This window comes from Aethalodelphis obliquidens, unplaced genomic scaffold (genome assembly GCF_003676395.1).
Source record: "Aethalodelphis obliquidens isolate GAN/ISIS:26980383/991018 unplaced genomic scaffold, ASM367639v1 scaffold13, whole genome shotgun sequence".
In the NCBI taxonomy this organism is placed as follows: Eukaryota; Metazoa; Chordata; class Mammalia; order Artiodactyla; family Delphinidae; genus Aethalodelphis; species Aethalodelphis obliquidens.
Window position 1 is genome coordinate 22409063 of NW_020837957.1, and position 22143 is coordinate 22431205.

Genomic DNA, 22143 nt, shown 5'->3' on the forward strand with positions numbered 1-22143 from the left:
GCATATGACCTGAAACAAAGATGGGGACTCTGGGATGAGCAGAATGGAAAGAGAATGAGTCAGGTAGGAGGCTATTATGAGAGTCTAGGAGAAACATGATTATACATTAGATTTGAGGGCAGAGTTAGAGATGATATATATGCCCCTTAAAGAGTTTAAACTTAAGCTCCTGAACTATTTTATTCAATGTGGTATCCCCAGTGTCTAGAACATAATGCGTGCTTGTTAATTAATTGATGGAAAGATTTGGATGAATAAATGAATTGATGTAAAGACTTAGAGGAATCTGAGGGTTACTTGGGGGAAAATAGATTCTAAGTATTCAATATGATATCTCAATTCTCTTAATATTGAAATGAAAGGTAATAAGTGGGAGAAAAAATATCTTGTTATTTTTCAATGTAATAATATGTTATTGTAATATACTGGAGTTAGCACTACTATTGTATAAAAGCTTCCATTTATTCCCTAATTTGTGACTACAGGTCTCATTTGTTTTCTACTTAAATACTAGTCTGTAATATTTTAAAAAACAAAGGGAATAAGTTCCTGGGAAGAATGCCTACATTCAAGCTTTGGCATAGCTCCAATCTAAGGACGTGACATTTTATTTTTAATTTTTTTTAATTTTTTGGCCACACCGCACAGCATGTGTAATCTTAGTTCCCCAACCAGGGATCAAACCCACGCCCCCTGCATTGGAAGCACGGAGTCTTAACCACTGGGCCACCAGGGAAGTCTCCCTGACACTTTACTTTTAAAAATTTGTTTACATTGTAGTCTTTTGAAAATACTATTTGAGTCATTGTTCTTCCTATACTCACATAGGAAAAATAACAAAAAAGGTCGAGTAACTAACAATGCATGATTTTCCTCTGATAAATATACTGAAACTGATGTAAACACATTTCTTAAGGAATGCCAATAGAAAAATGTACAAGTTCTGTTTTAGAACAGATTAAAAACTCATTATAATGAGTTGTAGGGTTGTTTCAATTTTTGTTGTGATGTAAATTTGCCTTGCCAAGAATTCCAGTAATAAAAAGGGTTTAGAATCTAATTTTAATATAGAGATATTAATTTTAATACTTATTTTAACAACAATTTAAACCCTAACAAATACGTTATCAACAGGTGACCACACAGGACCAAAAAAAAAAAAGAGATACAATTGAATCAAAATCAGAAATATTAAGGGATGGAAAAGAAACAAACTTCAAATATATACCTGAACTACCCCCAAGTAATTAAAATTTGGATACATAAATAAAATGTTTATCCATAAGGAAAATAGTGGTACCATTTACATACAGGGCCATCCTTGCTTTGCACGGTACTAGAGGACCATATAAGCTGACCATATAAGCTGAAACCATGCCAAGCAATCTTAATAATGGGAAAAATTGCAATTGTTCTGTGATCTTTAAAAATTTTTGTCAAAATGTTTAAAAGTCTCACTGTCAGTTACCTTTGTATAGGGAAATGAAAAATATGTTAAATATTAGTTTAGTACAGTGTAATTTAAAACATTAGAAACAGTGAGAAATTAAAGTTCCATTTCTTAGAAAAAATTTATGAAGAGTAGTTTGAATAGTGCTTCTCTTGTATAAATAACCATACAGAGCAAGCATATATTCTATGTTTTGGCAAACTGTCATACTCCTTTCTAAGTGTGGGTCAGCTCCCAACATTCCATCCTTTGCACTTTCAATGTCATGAAATAGCTCCAAGAGTTCTTCTAACGTGAAGTTTTTTTGCTGTTGTAACCTCCTCTGGGACGTGTCTATCCTATTCATCACAACCCTTTCCTCTTATGTCAAAAATTTTGCCTTAAACAAAAATAATAAAAACAAGCTCGCCGTTACCAAGTTCCTCTGTCTGCATATGGAGAGTCTCTCAAATGGCAGCAGTGCCCCAGGATCAGCTATTTCTTCTATAACTCCATTTATATTTGATTCTAATTTCAATTTCTGTGTTATCACTATTTCTTTATTTCATTGTACTTTTCATCTTTGTTGACCAGTTACTTTTTCTGATTAGCCATTTGTGTAAAATGCCACATGAGTTTATCAGAGAGAAGGAAGCAAGACAGCTACACACTCTGCTGTCTGTGCATGAACTAACAGATGTGTCGTGTACAATCATCAACAGATTCTGAATGAAATGTGACCGACCACTGATCTTGATGCACATTTACTATTTATGTAGTGACTTGTAAGCTGAAGAGCCAGTAGCAAAGTTTATACTTTACACAGCTAATCACAGTGTGATTAATCTGAACCATGTTGGTGGGAGACTGGTGTTATTAAACCGTGTTAAGTGAAATTTGTCTATATTGGAACCATGCAAAGTGAGGAATGCTTGTATATATGTATTGAAAAGATTCTCAATGATATAATCTCTATGTTGTCAACTTCATATATAAATGGTTTTCTTCTTTTAACAGTTCTTTCCCCCACTAAATGCGAAGGACTTATATTCACTGAGATAAAGATTTTTCCTACAGGGCTTCCCTGGTGGTGCAATGGTTGAGAATCTGCCTGCCAATGCAGGGGACATGGGTTCGAGCCCTGGTCTGGGAAGATCCCACATGCCGCGGAGCAACTAGACCCGTGAGCCACAAGTACTGAGCCTGCGCATCTGGAGCTTGTGCTCCGCAGCAAGAGAGGCCGCGACAGTGAAAGGCCCGCGCACCACGATGAAGAGTGGCCCCCTGCTTGCCGCAACCAGAAGAAAGCTCACGCACGGAAACGAAGACCCAACACAGCCAAAAATAAATAAATTAATTAAATTAAAAAAAAAAATTCTGATTTAAAAAAAAAAAAAGATTTTTCCTACATATGAGAAAGTATCTCCTATGGCATAAGACAACTTCTCTATTACCACTCTGCTTTTCTATCTTGGGCCTCCTTACATAAACTTCAGGTTTCAGAAAGGTAGGAGCATTTGTCTCTAGAATCCACAAAAATGCCACAGAAATTCCGGAGACTAAATGATTTGCCTCTGGCACTCTCCTTCTTAAAATCCTTCAGTAGCTCTCTACCATATGATAAATGCTTTACCATGGCATACAAGTTCCTTTATAATTTGACCCCTGAATGTCCCTCAAACTTTATCTCCTGACACCTCCTACCTAACACTCCATAATCCCAAAACAAGGAACTGCTCTTGCCTCCAAGCCTTGGTTTATGTCATCACCTGTGTGTAAACAGCATACATGTCTACTAACTATAGTATCATTAGGATAACTTGCATCCTCAAGATGCAGCTCAGGGGCTTCCCTGGTGGCGCAGTGGTTGAGAGTCCGCCTGCCGATGCAGGGCACATGGGTTCGTGCCCCGATCCCGGAAGATCCCACATGCCGCGGAGCGGCTGGGCCCGTGAGCCATGGCCGCTGGGCCTGTGCATCCGGAGCCTGTGCTCCGCAAGGGGAGAAGCCACAACAGTGAGAGGTCCGCGTACCGCAAAAAAAAAAAAAAAAAGAAAGAAAAGATGCAGCTCAGATGTTGCCTCTTTCCCTGTTCTCTAAAAACCCCCCACCTCCACTGCCAAGAAGTTTAGAGATCCCTCAGCCATTGCTATAAAAATTTCACATCTTAATCATTGCACTTGTTATAGCATAATATACTTTTAGTGATTTACTTTAGTATCTATTTCCTTTTTTAGACAGTAGGCTACTTGAAGGCAGGAACTATATCTTGTTTACCAATACTGGTTTCCTGAATGAACTGTAGGACAAAAGAATGTGATTAAAACAACTGCAGCATTCCAGAGTTAGTGACAAATTTTATCTCAAAACTGCTCTTTTGGTTGAAGCAACTTCCTTGTATCTTTTGCTTCTGTCTAGTCTCAGGAAGCTGAGGCAAAGGTGGGCTAACCTTATACATGATCATGTGAAAGGCAACATCACTGAGACATTAGTAGCAGATTAACTAGATCTACTCACCCTACCTAAATGGGACAAAGGGTGTTTGGAGCCAGAGGACCGAGGCAAACTAAGACAGGTGAGAAGGGTCACTGACTTGAGAAGCAACCCTTGAGGAGGAAAATAACCACTAGCACCGGGTGAAAGGGCACAGTCAATTAAACTTACGAGCAGCAATGTTCATTCACTACTAATATGTGCTTGCTATGTACCATTCACTGGGCTGAAATACCACAGTGAAAAAATATAGACCTTGCTGAAAATAATTTCCTAAAATGGAGTTAAAAAAAAAAAACGTAAATGTGTTTTGCTATTACCAGACAATAATCTCTGTATTTGAAAAGCTCTTTAATTTAGCGCTAGGGCTTAAATTAAACTTTCTACTAGTAGTGGTTTTACATTCTTTTCAGGTAGGCACCTTGTTCAGGGCTGTGACTAATTGGGCAAGCCTGATTCCTTATAGTTAGAGGCCACTTGTAAGTGGAAGTGAGAAATGAAATGTGCCAAGAGCCTTCAGTTCTATTTTATTGATAGAGTAGATTACATAGATCGTGAAAACAATCTTCTAATTTATAAGTCAATCTAATATCTTGTTAAACAAGAGTTATTATTATTGAGCTTAAACTATTGAAGTGTGTTATACCAAAGGGCCACTTCCCACATTGAAGAATATTGCCGTGAACACTAGCATGTTAATCACATGCTAATGGGCTCTCAGCAGCCTGATAAGTTATTGATTACCTCAGCTGGCATAATTCGTATCAGGAAGAGACAGTGTAGTTAACTGGAATTTAAGTTCTTTGTTTTTGCAACTTGAAACAGACTCACATGCTCATCAGTCACTTTATTCAGGGCCATGGTAACAGGCAGAAGGCTTTGTCCACAGGTGGATGGGTCTTTTCAGAAAGGAGCAGTGCTGAGCACCATCAAACTCTGGCCCAGAAAATTTCAACTCCTATTGTACCTATTAATCTAAACAGTAACTGAAGTGCCAGATGGAAGAGTAGTTCAAAGCCACTTCCCATTGTTCTCTTGCTAATGTGAATGATAAAATTATCCTGAATTTTGTATTTTGTTCATTTTTACCAAGAGAGAAATAAAATGGAAAATGATAAAGGGAAAAAAAAAATATAGACCTTGCACTTAAGGACTCCTAAATCACTCATGTATTTCCCTTTAGCCCACTGCTACTGCACTATTATCTGAAAGCCAGTATTAAATTGTCCTTTTCTGTAATGTAATAATAGAAGTCCTTTACAGATCAGGTGATTCCAAGTATCTAATAAAATCTGTCAAACACTACAGGACTCATACGTCAGCAATGCCTTGAGGAATACAAACAAAGGTTTGTAGCCACGTTTTGGTCAAAATAACCAGGGAAACCTATGGCAAACTAGAGAAACAGTGGCAAGACGCCCATAGCTGATTGAAAAAGAAGGCTTAAGCAAGAATTCAGAATGAGATTAAAAAAAAAAAATCAACAACCATGACCACGTAAGTACTACTTGAGGTAAGGCAATAAAGTTCCTGAAGTTTTAAGAATAGAGAGTTTAACTGTTTTCAAAAAATTAAATAGAAGAATGATCCCAGGTAACTGGAGAGATTGAAGAGAATTAGAGAATGAACACCACACAGACCTCTCTATTCTACCCACCTCCCCTTCTTCTTGGAACATACTTCCCTCACGCACACAACAGACTCCTACCCACCTCTGTCCCAAACTCCTCACAATATTGACCAATTAACCTACATTAATTAGTACTCAGGTTTTTTTTTTGTTTTTTTTGTTTTTTTTGTTTTTGCTGTACGCAGGCCTCTCACTGCTGTGGCCTCTCCCATTGCGGAGCACAGGCTCCGGACGCGCAGGCTCAGCGGCCATGGCTCACGGGCCCAGCCGCTCCGCGGCATGCGGGATCTTCCTGGACCGGGGCACGAACCCGTGTCTCCTGCATCGGCAGGCGGACTCTCAACCACTGCGCCACCAGGGAAGCCCCAGTACTCAGTTTTTACCTTGGCCCCATCAACTCTAGCTGTAGTCCTTCTCAACTAGTTCTTGTGGAGAAAAACAGTATGACACTAATTCTCAAAATGGTGCTAAATAACAGCTTTTTCTGAGGACACAGACATTTTTTTTTAAAACCTTCTGGGAACTGAAATACTTTCAGCCAAATGAATTTATCATTAATGTTAGGATGTCAATCAGAAGAGGAAAATATCTTTGGATGAAGGAATGTTTTCCAAGTCCCACAGAGTACACCACTTTGGTAGCCACAGGCTTGCCTGTGAGGGAGTTCAGTATGTGTTGTCTTGTTCTTTGCTTCCCCTTCCATTAGTGGAAATGGCAGAGGGCAGAGTAGATGGTCACAGTGGTGACAGCACAGCCCCTAAGCAGCAGCTTTTATGTTAGACTTTCAGTACGAAGCCTGAACTGCAAACCGAGCAAAGGAAAACGTAGCTCTGCAGATTTTTACAGGAATATTGCACAGGTGAGAAGATGATCTATAGCGTTAACTATGGAACCTAAGAATTCCCCTTATTTCTTTCTCCGGGCACGGATTTTATTTTTATTGTTGTTCTCATCAACATTCAGTATTGCTGTACTTCCTTAGTACTGTCCTTGCTTTAAATAGATTATGAAAAGCTGTATAGGTTTTGAGTGACTGATAAATCGTAATGCATTCCACTTGATTTTTTCAGCTCTTCTTTCCCTTCCAACTTTATAAAGATGTTAACTCTGTACCTCCTATGTAATGGAAAGATTTTTTAACTGAAATAATTCCATCAAACTAGAATAAGAATTCACACTGATTTATAATTATTACTAAAAGTATAGTAGTTGAATTGTTTGACATTCAGAAAAATATTGCCATACATTATTCATAATAATCTGTTTTAAAATGTGTGCCTCATATTTCACAATTGTTCTGAGTTATACCTTCATGCTAAGATGTGCTTCACTGCTCTCATCTGGCTTATCCTCTCGATCCCAGAAAAATTTCTTCAATTGAAATTGCTGTTAATTTTCTTACAATTTTAAAAAGCAGACTTCCAATAGTAATGCAGCAACTGATCAGCTATATTTAAAAACCAATTTAAAAATTCATCTGGAGTCCAAGCTCAGAATTATGACTCTTGTGTTCCAACCAACACAGCATGCACTCTGGATCTAACTTATCTGATTTTTGGCACAAATTTAGACATTTAGTGGGAAGTGAAAACACACTTCAGTTCCTAGGTAAATAAGAGTTATATTAAGGTGGCTAAGTTGAGGCAATGTAACCAGTCAATCTGGGGAAACACACAGCTTGTTAAAGTGGTAATACTGGTTTTTTAAAAAAAAGTCAAGGTGTGAATACTGATTTCAGATTTTTTAAAAGAAAAAATTCAAGGGCCTTTCCTTATGAAACCCCTGATTTCATTCTTATCTGTCCCTCTTCAGAGAAAAGCACTTTTTTTTAATATGCACGATTTTATACTTTTATATAAATACAATGTTTCACCATTCAGTAAAGCATAAATTTCTGTAAGTTGTTTTGATAATGTATTTTTGCATGTTTTTGAACTTTATATATATTATACTATACGAATGCTTTGAGGCTATTTCTTTTGTCAATGTTATATTTTTGAGATTTATACATGCTGCCATAAATAGGTAGATTTAGTTTGTTCATTTTAGCTGCTGCATGGTGTTACATTTTATGAATCTATCAAAATATATCCTTTTAAAATTTAAATATATTGGGGTTTCTACTGTTTTGTTTTCATAAACAATGCTGCAAGTAACATTTTAAAATTTCTTCTTGTGTATGTGTGTTAGAGAGTTTCTCTAAGATATATACATATGAGCAGAATTACTAAGTGTTAGGCAGTGTGCATCTTCACCTTTCCTAGACATGGCAAATCGTGCTCCAAAGTGGTTGTTCCAGTTCCATCAGCAGTAAATGAGAATTCCTGTTGTATCTCATCTGGCCAAAAGTAGGTATTTTCAGACTTTAGATATTTGACAATTGTGAAATGATACCTCATTGTTTTAATTTCATTTCCTTTATTCCTAGTAAGGTTAAATATCTTTTCACATATTAAGTGACCAATGGATTTGCTGTTTTGTGAACTGCCCATTTTTCTATTGGGTTATTGATTTCTGTGCAATCTTTACATGTTCTGGATGCTAGTTCTTTGTTAGTTACATGTGTTACAAATATTTTTTCCCAGTCTGTGGCTTGTATTTTCACTATTTGTGTTGTACCTTGTTGTGAGAAAAAAAAAAGCCTTATTTTTAATATAGTAAATTTATTAATCTTTAAAAAAAAGTCAAGGGGTGAGAGATAAAAAGGGAAAAAGGCAGAAGCGAACCAAAAAATCTACTGAAGAGTGAATAAAAATATTGCTGCTGATTTACTTGCTTTGTTATTTCTATCTCAATATTACTTCTAAGTTTTCAGAACATTTTATATTAATCTTCCATTTATTTATCTCAACAGTTTCCATGAGTTGTCAGTATTTCTACACACAACTTTCTTGCAGCCACTTCAAAGACTACTTAAAGAATTGTAATATTTCCAGATACTTCCAGAGAAAAGGAATAATGATGTCATTATTACCTGTCATCCAAAACTATATTTGTTCCCTTGGCTTTCAGGAAAAAACAAAATTTTACTTTCTCTTGCATTCATGCTTGAGGTAGTCAGAAGTAATCAAACTCACATATAACAAATATTGGCATAATGAACTAATACATGGGGAAACAGTATTTGAAGTTATTAAGAGCACAGTCATGTCAAAGATGCCTGGATTTGAGTCCTAACTCTGTCAGTTAATAATCATGTGGCCTTGGGTAAATGCCTTAAACATTTTATACCTCAATTAACTTATTTATGACACACTGAACATACTATCTGTCTCAATGGGTTGTTTTTAAGATAAAAAGATACAGGGTTCAGCAGATAGACTATAATATTACACATAAGAAAGGAGCTGTTAATATTTACCGTAATAGTTATAATAATAATTCAAAAATAGTTTGATAGATAAAATATGTAATAAACTTCATATTAATCAAATCCCAAGTACCTTATTCATCTTTTATAATAAGCACAGACTGTTAAAAGCACAGTGGATTCAGTATCAGCAAGTATTATCTCTTGATCCTGCTGTAACTCTGAGTGACCCTGAGCAATTCTCTTAACCTCTCTGGGCTTATCTTAGATTTATCACTTACAGAATGAATACCTTAAGTTCTTGTCTTGACCTTAAGAATTCATGTAGCATTTTAGGGGTAGAACTGAAAGGATGAAGGAATAGGAGTCCCTAGGTCATAACTAATATGAACTTTTATTCTAGGTACTCCTAGAATGGATCCTGTTTGCAGGAAGTAACTCTGAGAATGACCTAGGTGGTTCAAAAATTGAACCAAAATTAGTAAATTCCATAAATAATCAGTCTGGTCCTTCTGTCTTTCATACAAACCACAGGAACAGAAAGAGTCTACCAAGCTCATTGTGAGAGCATTTCTACTGCACATTCATATTAAAGTAAGACATGCACGTAGATAGTGTGATGGAAACTTGTTCCAAGCCTGCTACGTGGAGAATTAGTTTAGGTTTAGATTGAGCCCCTATGTGTGTTTCCTGCAATACTTGTTTTTAAAAAATCTATATACAGTTTCCATTATTAGACACACTCTGAAAAGAGGGAAAGCATTCTCAGAAAAACTACAAAATCATCTCAAATATTAACACTGTTCTGAACTACTATCAAAGCATAGTGAACCGTGGATGCTTCATTTATCAGAAAGTAATTTGGTTTCTAAATACTTTCGACTAAACCTTCTCTAGAGAAAATTCAGCTATAGTTGCTAATTGATAACATAGCAAGATCCCTGACTTCTACAGTGTCTGTTTCTACTCGTTAACAACACAAGCCAGATTTTAAAAGTTTAAAAAACTGAGTAAGAGAAAAGAAGTCTGTGAAAGATATGCATCCATGACCCAGTTTGTTTAACTTAATGCTATTTCACTTTACTAGACTTATACAGACCAAAAATAATATATTCTCAATATTTTAAAATACCGATGGGCCAAGGCTCATATAATATGTGCATAAGTCCTTGGAAGATAATATCTTCCGCTTTAAGTAAGTAAAACTTCAAAGTTAAAAATGATAACCTGCTCTAATAGTTAAAATCAGTCTTTTAAAATTTTCTCTATAGTATTTCTTTATATACTCCTCTACACAATCACGACTCAAGCTTTATTTATCAATAAGTTTTCCCTTTCTGGAACGCTAATTTCATGAACCATGGGCATTATTAACATTGGAAAGTAAGGATTAGTTTGTTTTTCTCTCATACACAGTGGCATTCTTCAGGATGCAATAGCTGTATATTTAATATCTAATACAATTTATTAAGGTAATTTTCGTATTATGAGATTTTCTTTGTTTGATGCTATTCATCAGTACAGTTTCCTCAGAGGTACACTTAGCAGTCAGAGGTATACTAAGTAGCATTAATCAGACAGATTCATGACTGTATGTCAAGACCAATTCTGGTAGGAACGATCACTCTGCAGTTTCATGGAAGCAACCAACAACCTCAAAGGAGTTGTCAGATTCTAAGTACTATCTAGGATGAAGACTAGTCTAAATGCCATAAGAATAATGGTGTGGTATGGTCATGGGAGGAAAAATACTCCATGAGATCAAAACCTTTTTAATCAATTTACAATTGTGCCCTGTAGAAGGGATTATGAAGGGAAGCAAACAAGGTCAGGATCCTTTCCAAAACCAGATAAATAGCTGATGGTTAACAGTTATTAATGGCTTGCTATTTTTCTGACACTCTATTGCATGGATTATCCCAGTCCATGTTCCCAACAGCTCCCTGTGAAGTGGGTAGTATTATCTTCACATTTTACACATGAGGGAACTAAAGCTTAGGTTAAGCAACCTGCCCAAGGTCGACAGGACCTAGAAAACGGCAGATAGAATTTGAACAAATTAACCAGAGCCAGAAAACCATCTTCATTCTAAATCTCCCAAGAGGAAAAGAATATGACACACTGAGACACCAACATAGCTCATCATGAAGTGTATTTAGGCACCCATATCAAGTCAAATACTGCCCTCCAGTATTTTGGGGCCTTTAATACCTCAGACGGAAATTTTGTATCTTCTTCATCCCTTGTAGAAAATCAACAACTCAGCGTTTGAGAAAAAGACAAGCTGAATATATTGAGAAGAATTTATACTTGTGTTAATTCAGGAAACTGCACAGCATATTTTATGAAATAATTATAGCAGCTGTGTTACTATTCCTTTTTACCCAAGAAAAGGTCAACTCATATGCATATGACTACTATTTTTTACTACCTATCCCCAACCCTCACTTCTACTCTATTTACGCTTCAGCCCTCACATTCATGTATATATCACGGCAGAGCTCATTATTTCCTAATAAAATTAGAAACTCTTTAAAAAAAAGCCAAGTATTTTACCTACATCCAAATGTACCTCACTTTGGATATATAAAAGTTACAATGTGACTTCAAAGTTTTAGAAGTAAGTTATTGCCCTAATAAAAAAAGAGAACTCCAAAATTCTATCAGTGACTTTCTCCTACATGTGAATTTTGTCCCCACCATTATCTGAAGGGTTTTCTTTTATTTTTCTTAAGACCCTGTCTTTGGTGGGTACCACTTCCCTGGATTAGGACAGCACCCTAATTCTTATTGTTGAAGAAAAGAATTTAAAACATTGACTTTGGGCTCAACTTCAGAATGAGATCTTAGGAGCTGAGGAGCACCCAGATCCACATGGCACCCAAATACATCAAAGTAAAACGACATCTTACCTTAACACCTTGCATACCAGGGGGCCCCATGAATCCAGAAAGACCTTGATCACCCTAAGAACAAAACACAAACAGAGGTTTAATATTATGAAAGAGAATTGAAAATTATGATTTCCTTGCTGCAGGATTTCATCTTGGACGTCCAGATCTTACTGCACTCATTTCTGATCTCCTCTATCTGGCTCAAGGTCCACCTCATTTCTGGGACTGTTCGAGACCTTTTCTGAGGCTCCCGGCCCTTATCTCTTCTAGTGCTGATTCCCTGGACAGTACTTCCCCACCTCTAAGGCCCTGCTTCTTTTCTCTGATGTCCTTCTCTCTAGGAATGTCCTTACTTCCCAAATTCTCATCTTTCCCAAAGTTTACCGTGCTTTAAAAATGTAAAGGAATCTACTTAAAAATTCTACCAGTGCTTTGTGAGGCAGCTGTGGACAGCTCAGGCCTGCCCTTCTAGGTGAGGACCTGCAGCCCGATGGGACTCCCACGTGGAACCTCATGGCACGGCTGGGGGGTGGGAGGCAGGACTGGGCTCTCGTCATGCACCAGGGAAAGGGGCACTTCCGTTTCTGGGGCTGCAGTGAAAATTTATTGGGAGGACCGTGTGTTTGACTTCACAGACCCAACTTCGCAAATTAGGGCCTTCTGTCGCCACACCCCAACCCCTTCCCCCAAATGTGATGAAGGCCTGCGAGCAGGGTAGGAAGGAGAAATTATACCAGTGAGGGGGAAGGAGTGTCTGTGGTGGGTAGAATGGACAACAATATAGAGGAGGCTGTGTGAATTGACAAGGATGAAACATGTCAAAGTGGAATGGGGGTATAATCTTAAACCAGTTTACTCGTGGTACACTTGTTCTTCGCCTCTGTTCCTTTCCCTCTTCCTGCTGTGGCAAAGTTATTGTGCATGAAAAAAAGTATGTTCTTTGAAAGAGAAAAAGAGTACTTAGTTAATAACCCTAAATAAACTCGTTAATGACTGTTTAGGCACTATTTAATTTTCAGTGTATTATCTACTTTAATATGTCATCAAATTAAACAATCAGAAGGGAAAAGGATGTTTCTGATTAACTATAAAGTGCTTTTCCATATGTTTAATATTTTAATGTTTTTTTTGCTCAGTGTTTTATTAGGATGGCTTCCATTTGTTATGGGATGGTGGGTTTATACATTTTTTTTTTTTGACACTTATTTCTCTGATAGAAGGAAAAGAAAACTGTACTAGGAAACAGGAGACTGGAGGCTCATCTCCTACTAGCTCTAATCAAGGGTAGATCACTTGATTTCCCTTCAAAGTTTCTCCATCTGAAAAGTGACAATAATAATATCACACTCGTCTTGTGGGAAAGGAAAAATTACCACTATTTAAAAGTTATCTTCGTTTGCCATTGAGGCCCCACAAGAAACACTTAGGTGTGCTCTATGAGAGATGTTACTTACTGGATATTACATGCAGAAGGACTAGAATCTGCATTGCTTTTATTGTTTCATCATTGATTATATATTTATTGTAAAAATAGCTAAATGTTTAAAAATAAAATTCAACTGTTTCCCAATCCCCCAATACTCATACCAGTTTAATGTATTTTATTTATTTATATTTATATTGTATATGTATAAATATCCTGCCTCTTCAGTAAAATTGAACCTAATTGTATGTAAATATAATTTCTGAGAAATTGTTTTTAAATGTTACCATTTTAAAAATATCTCATTTTGAAAGTTGGATTTCACTTAAAGCTCAATGAAAACATTCTATTAAATCCTATATCTTACCACTTCTCCTATATAGTATTGACCACAGTTAGTATACGAGTAACTCAAAAAGTTAAAAAAAAAAAAAACCCACTGACATACTTCCAAGTCACAGCTCGCAGGCTGAATCACCCTGTATTTTATACAGATACTGTACACATACTGAACCACCCTATATTTTGTACACAGAAGCCACAAGGAAAGATAAAAATAAGCATCTCATAAAATGTGAATGCGTAATTTGGGGAGTTTATTTAAAGCAGTCACCAAAACAGAGTGGATGTCTAATTTCTAAATTTTAAGAAATCAAATGTTTTATATTTAGAGATTTTTAAAGATGGAATTTATGTTTCTCAAATTGCAGAATTTTTTTCCTTGTAATAATTAAGGGACCAATGAAAATACTGTTTCTAATAATAAACTTCCATTCCTTTTCTAAATTATTTAGATTCAGTGAACTCAGTTCCAACACAGCAATGAAATTCTTACAGTTCTAGATTAAATTTGAGGATTTAATTGCTAGTATAATATCCATTAACGTGATGTAATTTTTCTTATGTTTACAAGAGTTTCTGTAAACCAATTAAAGGATAAGATTTCAACCCAGTAACCACAAAAATTATTCAGGGATTTTAGAAGTTTGTGAATGTACACTACATAAACAAAAACATCCTATAACTGTATCACATTCATCAAATGCATGTCTAAATAAAGCTTCCCAGATATATACCTAAATACTTGACTTGTATTCATCCTCACTGGAAAATATCTTCCTCTTAATAAAGATTTTCGCTGCTATCTTTACTTTGAAACATTAGTTTCTTTTTATCTAAATGCGTATGTGTATTTGAGCGCATTATGATAAAATAAAAAGCATACTGTACTGAAAGTCAGAAAACTTAGATACATCATTAATTCAACTACTTGCTATCCACTTAAATTCTATGAATCTTGTTTTCTCAACTGGAAAAAAGATAATGATGACCGCCTCCCTCACTGTTACTGTGGGACTTAAACAAGATAAGTATGTAGAACTATTCTAGAAATAAAGGTGTAATATGGCATTAGAATTTACAATGGCATCCATACTAACAGCAACATTTTTGAGGTTAGGACCAAAAGTATCTTGTTCCAATTTTTTGCCCCATCTGTTCCTAGTTCACGGGTAGCACAAGGGCATGACAAAGTAGACACTCAAAAAAATTAATGGTATGATTTAAAGTGAAAAGTTGGGCTGATAATACTGTTTACTTGATTCTTCAAATATTTCCTCCTTCATTAAAATCCAACAGTTATCTATATATTCTGTCTGAAATCAAGTAAAATCTACATTTTAAAAAGATAAAAATGATTTTTAAAAGCTTGAAATATATCACCATGATTTTATTTCATGGATGAATAATTACCTTTTCTCCAGAAACAGCATGACCTGGGGAAAAACCTGGATCTCCTTTGGGGCCCTAAATAAAACAGTTATAAAACACTTGATGAAACATAAACTACATATATCATACTTCTTTGGTTGTATACATTGGCAGATGCTACACACATTATATGGTATTGAATAAAATTATGTATTTGAAATTGAGATGTACAAGGATTATTTACCTTATAGTGTATATTTCACTTATCCTTAATTTTAAATGTTGAGAAGATTCCTAGAAATTCCCCAGACATACCTGATTTTTCTAATCAATAGTTATACTACGATTGAAACATCTTTTTTTTATAGGTAACTGTCACTTTTACTTTTTTAATTAATTTTTATTGGAGTATAGTTGCTTTACAATGTTGTGTTAGCTTCTACTGCACAGCAAAATGAATCAGCTATACATACACACATATCCCCCCCTTTTGGATTTCCCTCCCGTTTAGGTCACCACAGTGCATTAAGTAGAGTTCCCTGTGCTATACAGTATGTTCCCCTCAGTTGTCTATTTTATACATAGTATCAATAGTGTATATGTATCAATCCCAATCTCCCAATTCCTCCTACCCCACCCCTTTCCCCCTTCATATCCATACATATCCATACATGGACCTAGAGGGTGTCATACAGAGTGAAGTAAGTCAGAAAAAGAAAAGCAAATATCGTATATTAACGCATATATGTGGAATCTAGGAAAATGGTATAGATGACCTTATTTGCAAAGCAGAAATAGAGACACAGACGTAGAGAACAAATGAAACATCCTTCTTCAAGGGAGCTACATAAAGGCTCTATTAACTTTTCCATTTTTGTGACATATTGAGTTATAATTCCTATTTTAGCATGGGAAAACTAGTTATTTTTAGTAAAAGAAAACTGCTTATAATAATTCTCAAAATTTTAAAACGTTATTCCAAGTTTAAATATTTTCCAAAATCTTGCAATGTACGCATGCATTACTTTTATAATAAAATAAAAAACCCTCTAACTGCCAAAATTCTTTTTATTCTGTTATAAAAAGGTATTTTTCATACTTGGGAATCGTTATCTTTTATATATCAAGAGAAATATGACATTAGGTTTCAACCAAAATTTTTTGGTACAATAGTATTCTTTCTTTCTTATTATGCATACTAGCAAAATATCTCCTTTTCTATTTCATGCTTCATGAAATACAGAATTGAGATTCTTTATCATTCAAATTCTGACTTCATTACCATTCTTAGCTAATAATAATTTTCCATTTCTAAATGTTATTTTCACCCTATGGTAAGTAGGGAAAGTCATGTCTTCCTTCACATATTCAGGGATACTTTTTTTTTTCTTTCGTTCCACAGATATTTATTGAACAACTTCCTGAACACATAGGGATGAACAAAACAGGCAAGTTATCTGTCCTCTTTAGGCTAACATTCCAGTGTGAGAGAAAAAACTAAAGAATAAATGGAAATTCGTGTGTGTGTGTGTGTGTGTGTGTGTGTGTTACGCGGGCCTCTCACTGTTGTGGCCCCTCCCGTCGCGGAGCACAGGCTCCGGACGCGCAGGCTCAGCGGCCATGGCTCACGGGCCCAGTCGCTCCGCAGCATGTGGGATCCTCCCAGACTGGGGCACGAACCCGTGTCTCCTGCATCGGCAGGCGGACTCTCAACCACTGCGCCACCAGGGAAGCCCTAAATGGAAATTTTTAAAAATACAATTTCTTGTATAGATAAGTGTCAGGAAGAAAGCAGCAGCTGGGGAAGGGAACTGTGGCCAGCCGGGACACAGAGGACTCTTTTCTTGGGTGCAGTGGGAGGAACCGTCCCTGAGAAAGTGATCTGACCAGAGAATTGAAAGAGGTAAGGAAGGGAGTTGTAAATATATCTGAAGGGAGATCACTAAGAGCATCCCCAGCAGAGAAAAGAGTAAGTGCAAAGGCCTGAGGTTTGTCTGAGAAACAGCTGGTTGCCCGATGTAACAGGTGCTAAGTGGAGAGAAGCAGGCATGCACTTCAGAGACAAAAGCAGCCAGAACACAAAAAGAATTATAGAGCCTTATTTGTGGTTTGGCTTTTACTCAGATCTGTCTTCACTTTTAACAAGATACCACTGGCTGTAGTGTTGAACAGACATTATGGGGGTTCCAAACTCAGAATACATATTGAAGGCAGGGTGGACATAATTTCCAGGACAAGAAGTGAGAGAGACAAATTGGCATCAAGTCCACGTACAATGGGAAAACAACAAAGATGGAAAAGATTGGGGAGAACGGTAGGACTGGATGACAGCTGTAGTTCTCTCTCAGACATGTTAAAAGCAAGGTGTCTCTTAGACTTCTAAGTGGAGATACTGTGTGTGCTGTTGGATGCTGAGGCTGGATATCAAAAGTCACCAGAATATAAATTGTATCTGAAACCATGGTAAAGGGTGAGACTACTGAGAAAAAGTGTAAATATAGAGAAAAGAAGAGGAAGGAGGGTGGTTCACTAAGTATGTTCTAATATTTAGAAATTGGAGGAGGAAAGACAGCAAGAGAGAATGAGGTGACACAGCATGTAAGTTGAAAGGCAAACAAAGTGATTGTGGAGCCTCCAAGTGTAGAGAAGACATTTTCAGAATGAAGGCACGGCCAACTGTGTGTGTCCACTACTGCTGAAAAAATGAGTCATGTGAGCAGAGGCTGCTGGGAGAGATGGAGGTGGTTGGTGACTTTGATAGGTGCCGTATCAGTGGAGTGGTTAAGAAGAACACATGAAGGTCATGGGTGGTAAGACAGGAGCTTTGAGTAGCAAGGCAAGTAGAGAAATAAGAGTATACCACATCTCAGGAGAAAGATGTGAGTTCTAAGAGAGGGCTTAGGCTTTTAAAATTTTTTGTCAAGATGAAAACTAATATAGCAAGTTACTTTGTTGATGGGAATGATCTAGGAAAAAAGGGAGAAATTGAGCGTAATTTGGGAGAAATGCATATTTCTCTTGAGTATGCCATAGGAGATGGGGATCCAGGGTCCAAGCAGAGACATTTCAGTAGGAACAATTAATCTGGTACAACAATTTCAAAGGTAGGATATATGGGTAGAGATATTAGGTCACTAGCCTTGGTAATGGGGAAAAAAATGAGAGCTAATTCTCATCTGATTGCTTCTAGTTTCTCGGTGAAATAAAATGTTAGGCTTACAGTTCAAAGTTAGAAGTGGGGAATGGTATGGGAGGGATACTCCTGAAATAGCTCTCAAACTGACTGATGAAAGAAGAAAGACAAAAAGTCCTTCATGTTCCCCAGTAAGTCTTTTCATTTTACAAATTAGAAATGAGTCTTCATTGGCAGAGTCCTATATCCAAGCACCAAAAAAAAAAATGTTTAAGGAAAAGGTTATTTTCCAGTCTGACCTCTTCCCTTCCATAGCTATTACCACTTCTACCACTAATACAATTTTAGATCACTCGTTACAAAATTATGAGACCTGACAAATAGCTTTAGTGATATCTTAATATTTAAGAACTCAACTCGTCATCTAAAAAAAAGATAATCTATTTAGAATTTATGAGAGATTAGAGCTTATCCCTTTATAGAGCGAATCCCTTTACAGAGAAAGAAGCAATAAGGTCCAGAAAAGTTAACTGAATTGGTTAAGACTGCCTAGAAAAGTACTGGTAAATCAGGTCAATTTTCTTTCTCATATCACAACATCTGTTAAATTAAGATCTTATTGATTTTTATATATTTTAATCTATTATAAAGCCTAACTAATTGATTTGAGGCAATATTTACAACAAATTTAAAAGGAACTTAAGAAATGATAACCCTTGAGAAATTTGAATATAATAAAACTTTTTTACGGCCAATGTTTTTACTTAGAATTCTCACACTAAAAACTCTTCTATTTTTTGGTCCTATCTGAATTTTCTATTATATACCAACTTCCTTAATATAATTATCTTTCAGCTTTCTTGACATCATCATCTGACATTTCATCTTCCACTTTAAAAAAATTGAAAGAGTGGGAGAAAGTAATCAATTAAGCAATAAAAATCAGATGTAAAGACAGACCTTTTTCTTATTCAGAAGCTTTATACATCTTGGCAACATATGTAAAGAGATATATGTCAAATCTCTTTTATTGCCACACAAATATGCTTGAGTTAATTGATTACCTCATATTCTAGAACCAGAAATTTAAGTCAGTATGAAGAAAATGCTTTTAACCTGGCCAGTTGTATACTGATCCTAGTATAAAATGCATGAGGAAGAGATTATTGAACATGCCAAGTTTGCCTGAAATGTCAAGGAAGTAGGGCATACTTTTCTGCATTTAAGAAAAATACTCCAAAATTTCTGTCATTTTCCCTCCTTTTTATGAGGGAAATCATATTTACTTATTTGTTATTTATTTATTTATTTATTCTATGATTCCTGACACACTTTTAGCCACACTTGATTGGCTTTTCAAAAACTCCTTGGAATTAAAAATGTTTATAAATTAATCATAATTGACCTTCAATACTGACTTTTACTTACTCCTACACGACTTTTGTTGAAGGAGCTATATATCCTTTTGAGTATGAATGAGAAGAAAAGGAAGTTGCCTACATTTTATTACTCAAGGATTCCAAAAGTCCCACCTATCTTACTGATCTGCTATAGTCTAAAATCCTCATTATCAGAGTAGCTCTTTTAGACTGTTATGGATCTCCAGATGGCTCTCTGTATAAGGAGGGAAACTCCCTAAGGTATTAGACCCATTAAGATGTTCAAACAAATTTATCAGATTGGAGTCCACACAATATAATGGAAAGAGTATTGGGATTTAGAGTGAAAAGATTGAACAAGTCATTTAATCTCTCTGAACCTGAATTTCCTCCTCTGTAAAATGGGAATAATAATAATACCTACTTAGATTAGCTTGAAAGATTTAGGATCAAATCCCCTATAGATTACATAGATGTTAGTAGTTAGTATTAAAAATAACAGTACTAAATACAATCATTAAAATAAATTTTACAATTATGGCCATCTTGAAAAGCAGAGAACACAACTCTTGAGTGAATTACTGACAGTGCAGCAAAATTTTAATGGAAAGAATTTGGAATTAAAAATTCAGAGTATGAATGAGCTAAATTGGTAGAGTATCATAAAGGAAACACTAAATGACAATCTTGAGGTAGCACCACTTGAATGTTCTTGGCTCAAATATTAGCAATAACTGCACAAGTCCATAATCTCAATTTTAAGCACTATACTCTCTAACCAATACTTCTTATCTTTTTAGCTCACTCTAAGCCTTTATAATTTTAACAATTATTTGACCCACTGGAACTGCTAATATGTGATCCCATCATGTTTTCACTCTTTCATCCCCCACATGGTCTCACTTCCCATCCCTAGCCAGTCTAAATACCAGTGTCTTATATTCCAATCACTTCCTTGCATACATAAATGACACCATTGCCTGTTTCTCCCTCTGTCTTATAAGCTTACCTGGAAAATCTTAAATATAAACTCTCTACCTACTCTGACCCTATCAGCTGAATGTGATTAAGAGAAAACAATTAATGCTGACAAATCTCACTTGAAATTCATGACATCTTACATTGATTTTGTTTTGCTTTGTCTTTTGGTGTGTCCAGTAATTGCCTCAGTCGATTGACTTTCCCATTTTCATAGACGATTATTTCATAACTTCCCTCTCTTTACTCTCAGCTGGTTATCCTGCTTTCACCTTTCACAAGTTCTCATAACCAAATCCACTACACCTCACCTTAACCTGTTCCAAAACACTCTGCCTTCATAACCAAACCCCCACATTGTCTCTCACCAGGACACTACTGGTGAACTGTCTTCCCTACATTATTTTACTTTTTACTTCTAAGATAACTGCCATCATCAAGTAAACGCACTGTAATTTCTCCAATCTTAAAAACTAACTTTCCTTGAGCCCACATCTCCCTTCTCTGCTCCATTATACTGTCCCCTTTTAGAGAAAAACTCCTAGAAAGTTGTCTATGTTAACTAAAAGACTTCCTCTCCATCCATTCTCTCTTAGACCTACTCTACTCAGGCTTTTGTCCCTACCACTATCCTAACCTCATCGGTCATTCTTTCTCAGTCTCCTTTGCTAGTTCCTCTTCATCTTCCTAATACACTGAACTCTGAAGTGCCCCAAGACTCAGTCCTCTGACACTTCTCTTCTTTGTCTACATTCATCCCTAGGTGACCTCATCAGTTCCATAGCTTTAAATTCCATATATACATTGATGACTCTGAAATGTATATTTTTAGCTATGATATCTTCCCTAAACTCCAGATTCATATACCCTTTTTATATCTCCACTTGGATGTTAAATAGTCCTCTCAAATTGAATACGATCAAAAAGGAACTCTTGGGAATTCTGGTTCAGATAGTGGCAGAGTAGCATATATGCAACTAATCCTCCTGAAGATTACAATTGTAAAGTCAGGACAAGATATGTAAAACAACTATTTGAATGCACAGGAGAACAATAAAAAACAGGGCTGGAGGGGATTCAACTCTTGAAAGAAGAAACCACGCTTGGTTTAATACACATTTATACAGCCTTTCTCCTAAAGACACTTCCCAGTCTGCACAGAGTGGCTGGAATTCAAGCAGAAAAACATAAACCTTTTGGCTAATGGTATCAGAGGACAGAGTGTAGGAGTACCAAAAGGACCGCAAACTGAGGGAGAAAATCCTAGAAAAAAAGAAAGTCAGCTTCCCCCAAAGCTTGAATATAGACTTTCTTTAATTCTTGGCTGATCCTGACATGTGTTTTCATGAGCTAGATTCTAAAGAACTCAGCAGAAATCAACTAAAAGGCTGAAAGAATTAACAAATTTCAGCTGCTGGTCACTAAAGGAGAAAGTTTGGAGTTTGAACCACATCATTTTAGAAGAACATGGTAAATAGTTTGATAAATACCTTTCCATTGAAATTGAGGGAGAGTTATACTTTAGAAGCAAATACTATGTTCTTGGACTAATGGACTCGCACTAATACTATAAGCAAAACTGAAACAGATCTGCTCTTTAAAAAAGTTTCCAAACCTTGATGTGGATGAACCTAGAGTCTGTCATACAGAGCGGAGTAAGTCAGAAAGAGAAAAACAAATATTGTATATTAACGCACACATATGGAATATAGAAAAATGGTACGGATGAACCTATTTGCAGCGAAGGAAAAGAGATGCAGACAT

The 22143-nt window shown here is 36.1% G+C and overlaps 1 protein-coding gene across 1 annotated transcript in view; it reads right to left on the bottom strand.

Moving 5' to 3' along the window:
* Window positions 1-22143, bottom strand: part of COL24A1 (collagen type XXIV alpha 1 chain) — a 396587-nt gene that overhangs the window by 324472 nt on the left and 49972 nt on the right. The window contains exons 6-7 of the mRNA XM_027114231.1: window positions 14932-14985; window positions 11775-11828 (exon numbers count right to left, since the gene is read on the bottom strand). Of these exons, the coding sequence (XP_026970032.1) occupies window positions 11775-11828; window positions 14932-14985 (108 nt within the window). The remainder of the gene's footprint in view (window positions 1-11774; window positions 11829-14931; window positions 14986-22143) is intronic.